This window comes from Cyprinodon variegatus, unplaced genomic scaffold, assembly GCF_000732505.1.
Source record: "Cyprinodon variegatus isolate N-32 unplaced genomic scaffold, C_variegatus-1.0 Scaffold1495, whole genome shotgun sequence".
In the NCBI taxonomy this organism is placed as follows: Eukaryota; Metazoa; Chordata; class Actinopteri; order Cyprinodontiformes; family Cyprinodontidae; genus Cyprinodon; species Cyprinodon variegatus.
This window is the reverse complement of record NW_015151948.1, coordinates 60,882-66,904: the sequence shown is the minus strand read 5'-3', so window position 1 is coordinate 66,904 and position 6,023 is coordinate 60,882. Positions and strand designations below refer to the sequence as shown.

The following is a 6,023-nucleotide window of genomic DNA, read 5'->3' as shown; positions in this document are numbered from 1 at the left end:
GTGATAACTGAGAGGAAAAGTTTGACACAATGAGAAAATTAAAATAAAAACACAATGACTGAAACATTCCTATTCCTTTTAGGCTCCAAAATTCTTGATCATTTTAATGATAAACCGCAAAATATGAGACATTTTTTTAGCAGATGCATCATGTTGACAGATCCGTTTTTAAACCCAGTTTATTGAGTCAGTCAGTTAGAAACAACTCCTGGATCGGTCACATGACTTTCTGGAAACGACACTGTTTAGTTAGCATGTAGCTGTTAGCATGTATCAGTAGGCTCTCAAAGCAAAACATTTGGTAGTGTTATATGGAAGTAAATCTGTGTCGCTGGGATTTGAATTAAAAATGCTACTGAAATTTAAATGTTTTATGTTTGTATTTACTGTTTCAGTGTTAAAATATATTTAGAACAATTTCTGACTTAAAAAGAAATTCATTATCATTATTTCTACACAGTTGAAATTTCATTTATTTTCTCTTCAAGCTAAAAATTCTCATTACTATTTCAAAGTGATTACATTTTCAATACTTATTTTTCAGTTTAATTTTTGAGTGTTAAAAAAAAATCTGCATATAAAAAAATTCAACCTTTCAAAATTCAAACTCAACGGTGGGTTTATTACTTTCATTTTTCTGTAGTTGAGTTAGCGTTAGCTTGCATCAGGGTTCGTACACCTTTTCCAAAGTCAAAACCAAGCACTTTTCAAGCACTTTCAAGATCCATTTTAAAACTTTTTCCAGCACCGTAAATTACATACCAATACATAGTCAAAATTATTATTTATTGTTTTTATCGCATTAAAAGAGATGCTAAAAACAACCAAAATTGTGTTAGCAGAAGGATCAGATATTTAAGCAAAACACAAGTTTTAATTTTTCAAAATGTATCAGAGTCTAAGTAGACGTTGCTTGATATCTAACCTGCCTGAGACGATGTAAAAACAGTTACCGCGAACAAAATCACTCAACACGTCCCCTTCACTTTCAATTAATTTATTGAAAATATAAAAATGCAAACATTCGTCTTTGAGGAAGACAGTCAATCAGATTCAGCTCATTGACCTTTTTTGATGAAGACGACAAAGACGTTTTTCCCCCCCCACACGTGTCCTCGGATGATCAAATTAAAAAAAGAAAATTACTCATCTGCCATGGCGTAGTAATATAACCAACCAGAGGGTGTCGCAATTCAGTATTATCAGCCGTAGAGTTATCAATGCTGTTTTAAGGTCTGGGCCTGGCAATGAATTAAAACTTTGATTTTTTTATTTTTTTTGGAACGTTGGCGAGGCGGTAGCGTGAGTTTTGATAGATAGTGCAGCGGGAAACACTGCAATACTAACATTACATTATCACACCGTACTCTCAGTCACTCAGTAACTTAGCCTGTGAATTCCTAGCTAGCAGTTACTAGCGTAAACAAATAGGCGCTAACGTTAACGTGTTCTAGGCTATTTCAGTTGGCTTACTTAAAAAGTCTATGACTTACTCTTCATGTGACTCGACAGCGCAGACTCGCCCATTGTGAAAAGCTGCACATCTTTTTTTGCAGACTTTACAAGAGGCAACTTTGTCCCCGTTTAATCCATAATTTGTATTTTTCATCTTCCAGCCAACGAACCCTGTTGCATGACCGGCTCTGTGATGCTGGTTTTCCTTCCGTATGAGCGCCACAAGCGTCATGTCACGTGACTAAGAAAACGTAACGGGATTGGCTGGGTGTTGGACGCCACAATCCATTGCTAACGTCTGTGACCTGAAGTAACCCTTACCTTTTTACAATGAATTTAGACGCCTAATTTAAGACAATGAAAATATTGAGTTTGAATTTTGAAAGGTTGAATTTTTTTTAAATGCAGATTTTTTTAACACAGAAAAATAAGTGTTGAAAATGTAATCACTTTGAAATAGTAATGTGAATTTTTAGCTTGAAGAGAAAATTCATGAAATTTCAACTGTAGAAATAATGACAATTTTTTTTAGGTCAAAAATGTGTTCTGAATATATTTTAACACTGAAGCAGTAAGAACAAACATACAACATTTAAATTTCAGTGGCATTTTTCATTCAAATCCCAGCGACACAGATTTTCTACCCTTTAAGAGAAGTGAACTGAATTTATCATCCTGTTCCACTATTAGCCAGCAGGTGGCAGCAGAGTCCTACTTTCTGCTAAACTACATTTCTTTAGGCTGAATGTTATTCAAAGCCTGATCTTATCGTTTGAGTTTATTCAATGCATGTAAACATTTGCAGCTAATTTACTTTATTCTCACTGATATTTACTTTAAATATTACATTATTTGCGTTTTTCTTTAGGCCATGTTCCCTATGCTTACATCCACTACCTGAATATCTGAGTTCTCCATTGAAGCTGCATTTGGCCGTGTTCCTATTGACACCCCAGGAAGACTCCAACGCATCTGAACCTGGTTTATAATCCAGGTCTTCTGGGTTTCTTCTAATCCAGCAATCAGAGCAATAATTATTAGCAGTATTTGCAGGGTTTATAGTGGAGTAACTCTAATTTACTGCTTTTTAATGCTATATATAAAACACGGCAAAATCCTTGGTCACCTTTCCCGTCGACAGGCTGCAGCCATGTCCCTAATTCCTTGTTTTTTAGTCGCTTTTTTTTTTAATTTGTGCATTTTCCCCCCTATTCTCTAGACCGGAAGCAGTCTGATATAATATATCTGATGAATTTGGGTTTTTTTGTTTTTTAATAAAGAATTTTAAATGCCACGATAATCACATTTCGTGAATTTTATGCCCATTAAGGCGTTAATTTAAAAAAAATTCTAATTTAAGGATTTTTAATGAGGCTGACATAGAAACCTTTTGTATTTAAAACACTTTTTTTGTCACTGAATCAGAACTTCTCACCTTCTCCTGCTTTAAATCCTAAATAAAATCTTCATGGCAGTTTTTACTCTCTGATTATTAATAAACTAATGATAAAAACAGTGGATAGTAGCAGTTTTATCGGCCATTATTCACCAGTCAGAGCTCTGAAGTCGGTGTTGTCCAGCTCTTCATGGGACGGCAGCAGGTCCATGTTGGAGGAAACGTTCTGAAATGAATAAAATCAAACATTTGGAAACCAAACCTAAAAAAAAAAACTATTTTAATTCATCTAGAATAACTAAATCCACATGCTAGCATGTTAGCAGCAGCTAACAAACAGCCATCAGATGTCGCAGAAAGTCTGTTTTATTAAAAACCGAATCTGATTTTCTCCTAAAAACGAATTAATTTCTTTTTTTCCCTTTAAATTTAACAAGAAACAAATGATTTACTTTCCATTTAAAACTCAGAGTGTGAGGAAGCGTCTGACCTGCAGCACCAGCAGGATCTTCAGGCTCTTCATGTGAACGCTGCGATCCAGCAGCTCCACGGCCTTGTCCAGGTCGTCCTGCGTCTTCAGGGGGATCACCAGCTGCAGCAGGAGCAAAACGCCATTTTAACAACGCCGCCTGGGTTAAAGCGGATCAATGGCGAGCGTTCTGCTCTCTACCTCGTTGTTGGTGTAGTGGAGCTCCATGGCCTGACCGAAGGCCACCCTGGCTTTGCTCTTCAGGTCGTCCAGCTTTAGGGGGCGGGGGAACTGCAGGATCCTGCAGAGAAGAGAGGAGCGGCGGTCAGAGGCTGCAGCTTATCGGCTCAATTAAAGAGATCCAATCTCACCTCTTCTCTCCTTTAAACTCAAACTTCACTCTCACATCGTTCTGTGGGGAAAGCAACCAGAAGGAGACGCGGTTAAAGCGTTTCAGCGCCGTTCGCCATCCGCCGTTTAAAAATGACCTTACCTGGTTCTTAGGCGAGGAGGCTTTGGGTTTCCCCAGCTCGGCCAGGAAGGCGGCAGGACGGCTGGATCGGTGAAGCTCGGCCAAGTCCTGCATGATGGAGTTCAGGGCCTCCTGCTCATCTGAGAGGGAAACAGTTCCGGGTCACTCAACACATTTACAACCTTTAGAACAAACATGGAGGCAGATTCTGACCAACGGCGACCCGGAGGGAAAGAAAAGGAGGGCGGACCTGCAGCCTCCTTTCATTCAGGGATTTTTATTTTATTTTTTTTTATTTATAAACAACAACATATTAGTTTTAGGTATAAAATAATGATCCATTGATTAATCCTCGCTGAGCAGACTTTTCCTTTAAAGCAACATTAAAGGAAAACATTTTATTATTTTATATTTTTCAAATTACTCTTTATCAGATTAGGTTTTTTAAATGTGTTTATTTATAAATAGTGTTTTCTAGACGATATTCCCTTTACTTGGGAGCAAAGCTGCGTTTCTATTGGTCTGAATGGATGCTAGCAGCAGCGTTTTAATTGGTCGAGAAGAATCGCTTGTATTTGGTTGAAAGCGAAGAGAAGATTATCTGGGAAACACAACCTGTTAAAAAATATGAGCGGGAAAATCAGCCTGGAAAAAGAGAAATAAAAATATAAAATTTTTAAAAATTAATATCATTAGAAAAAAAATTTTCTTTTAAAAAAAATTAAATCTGAAAAAAAAGTAAGATTTTTTTAAAGGAAAAGTCAGAATTCAAACTTCTGAAACTACTTTAAATATGAAATTATTGGATAAAAATATCAAACTAACTAATTAAAATCATTAAAAATGTTTTTAAATAAAATCTGAAAGAACAAAATAATTCTCAGAACCTTTTTCTGACTAAGAATTATTTCAGTCTAATTAGTAAATTTCATTTTTACCCATTTTTTTTAAATGAATTTCTATATTTCCTTATTTTTCGTAGCAATAGTAGACCTAGATTCCCTCCCTGCTGATTCAGAGCGCCACCGCAGCGGCAGGAGGACGGACAACCTCACCCATCATGGCACGGCGATTCACCCAGGAGGCCCGGATAGAGGACTCTTCCATCCAAGGAATCCTTTTCTCCTGCAGCAGAACAAAGACCATTAAAGCTGAAAGCCACAGATCTATGATCACAGATCTATGATAAGAGGACAGAGTTAAACCTCCCAGAGATCTGCCATGTTAGATTAAATCTGCTGCTTTTAGAGACGCAGCGAATCGCGTTCTTCTTCTCCTGATCCAATAGATCAGGAGTAAACAATTATAAACCAGCAGGTCCGAATAAAGAAAATAAAAAACCAGTAAAGATTGAGACATTTTTAATCATAATCTGTTAAATTAGACAGAATTTAACTCAGAAATAAAATGCAGGTGTTTATGCATCTATATTATACGGTGAATTTTTAAATACATTTTTTTTTTATTGTCAAAATTTTCCATTTTAAAATCTAAAGTGATTTTTTTTTTTAAGTAGAGAACAACAATTGTTCAGTTTGGTATAAAGACAATTTCCTGATTCACATATTTTTTTAAACACCTGAACTGACCATTTTTTTGTTATTTTTCTTTTTTATGGCTTAACCCTTTATAGGACACTCAGTGAAATACTTTGAAAATCAACATTTCAAGCCAATAGTGTTATTAGAATCCAGGAAAAGACCTTATTACCTTCGAAACATTCAGAAAATATGGATATTTTAATGGAAAAAATTAAAGTCAATGTAATAACAAGAAACTTGGCCGAATGTATTAAGAAAAACAACAAAAGTCCTTCTATAAGAAATTCCTGAAAAACACTCAGAGTGAAAAAAACACATTTTTTTGGTCTAACATAACCTTAGAGATATTAATGCTGATACTGGCACTGACATTCTTTTTGTTTATTCACCTAAATATAATTTTTAACTAAGCTTATTCACTTTTATTCTATTAGCTTTTTACTTTTTTTTCTTGACTTATTTTTTCCAGTAGGTAATAAATCATTAAGGGCTCATCTAATTGGTCAAATGCCAAAATAAGATGTACGATCTTTGCTAAATGGCTGCATATAGATCTAGTGCTTCTAGACCTCACTGAGAGACGGCGGTGACTCCATTTGTAAGAGGGATGCAAGGTATCAGAAACGCTAACTTGCTCCATAAAGGGTCAATGTTGGCAGTGGGCTTTAGGCTGCCCTGCAAGGCTTTAAA

At 35.8% G+C, this 6,023-nt stretch overlaps 1 protein-coding gene across 2 annotated transcripts in view; it reads right to left on the bottom strand.

Annotated features, from left to right (window-relative positions):
• The window catches only part of map3k2 (mitogen-activated protein kinase kinase kinase 2), a 23,828-nt gene that overhangs the window by 10,807 nt on the left and 6,998 nt on the right, over positions 1–6,023 (bottom strand). Inside the window, exons 2-7 of one of the 2 annotated variants that reach the window (XM_015403411.1) lie at positions 4,848–4,917; positions 3,814–3,932; positions 3,692–3,732; positions 3,522–3,621; positions 3,342–3,443; positions 3,005–3,077 (exon numbers count right to left, since the gene is read on the bottom strand). In XM_015403411.1, the coding sequence (XP_015258897.1) occupies positions 3,005–3,077; positions 3,342–3,443; positions 3,522–3,621; positions 3,692–3,732; positions 3,814–3,932; positions 4,848–4,899 (487 nt within the window). In that variant the 5' untranslated portion in view covers positions 4,900–4,917. Of the gene's footprint in view, positions 1–3,004; positions 3,078–3,341; positions 3,444–3,521; positions 3,622–3,691; positions 3,933–4,847; positions 4,918–6,023 lie in introns of both variants that reach the window. The other variant, XM_015403410.1, reaches the window with a different exon arrangement.